Genomic DNA, 1,056 nt, shown 5'->3' with positions numbered 1-1,056 from the left:
CGTCAATGTCCTTTTCGCCGAGTGTTGTCTTCCGCTCGAGTTGGATCTTTCTGGCTAAACCGAGATAGGGGCTGTTCTCCGACGCAGCAGGTCTCCCACTTGAGCCGCTACTGGACAGAGCAACAGCTCCAGGCTTTACGTAGGAGGATACCTTGCGTACGAGCTTCGGCTTGCTACGTTGTGGCGTCCCTGCCGACTGTTGTCCGATTCGTGTCGAAGGAAGGCTTGCTATATCAACTACAGTGGCAGCCTGCGTGTCAAGACGCCGCTGCGCGTGAGCTGAAAAGTTGCCCCCGAACGAGTGGAGTAGCTGCATCAAAGAGCGGAAACTTGTAGCCGACAAGTTCAAATTAACGCTGTCGACGCCTCCAAAAAGCTTCAGAAGGGGAACACTGGGATCGTCAGGCGTGACGCTCATGTAAAAACTGAACGCCAAAGAGGTTTTCTTGAGAAGATAGTGCCACGAGGATCTCTTGCCTGATTGAGTTCGCATGCGGAAAACGTTTCGGACAATACCGTTGTTTCTCCCATCGATAATTTGCACTTCAATCCCCGAGATACTGATCTCCAGGACATCATAAAGACTCTCCTCGGGCGTAGTAACACCAGTCTTCCGACTTTCAGGCGATTCCGTTTCTCCAAAGTCGCTCGAAACGCCACCTTCCTCATAATTATCACCCGGGTGCTTCGTCTGCGCCTTCAAATGACCCAGGAAAACCAGCAAACTCACTTCGTCTCCAATAGGAATTCCAGTGTCCGATGGCGGCGATTGTATAATGTTGATCAATGGGGATATCACATCCAAGCGCACGTCTACCTTTGTTCTTCGAGCTATGGCATCCCGCAACTGAGCCGTACTGTATCGCTGCAGACTCTGCGCTCGCTTCCACGCACTGTGCTCAAGCCCCGACAAGTCTACGTTTACAGGACGAGAAAACACCGCCACCACATCGAGAAGAAACATCAAGTTGACGTTACACTTGATCGGTTGGGTAACGAGTGACACCCGGAGTAAATGGGCTGCAGCAGCGTCTTCCGACGACGTCTCTCGTTTCG

At 52.1% G+C, this 1,056-nt stretch overlaps 1 protein-coding gene across 1 annotated transcript; it reads right to left on the bottom strand.

Moving 5' to 3' along the window:
- Positions 1–2: 2 nt before the first annotated feature.
- Positions 3–964, bottom strand: PITG_19906 (uncharacterized protein; the record flags this gene model as incomplete). The annotated part of the gene is made up of 3 exons (XM_002895624.1): positions 3–46; positions 100–589; positions 656–964. The coding sequence occupies 3 exons, from the start codon at positions 962–964 to the stop codon at positions 3–5; spliced, it is 843 nt and encodes a 280-aa protein (XP_002895670.1).
- Positions 965–1,056: the final 92 nt, after the last annotated feature.

This window comes from Phytophthora infestans, genomic scaffold (genome assembly GCF_000142945.1).
Source record: "Phytophthora infestans T30-4 supercont1.147 genomic scaffold, whole genome shotgun sequence".
NCBI lineage: Eukaryota > Oomycota > Peronosporomycetes > Peronosporales > Peronosporaceae > Phytophthora > Phytophthora infestans.
The sequence above is the reverse complement of the archived record's forward strand: the minus strand, read 5'-3'. Positions and strand labels throughout refer to the sequence as shown.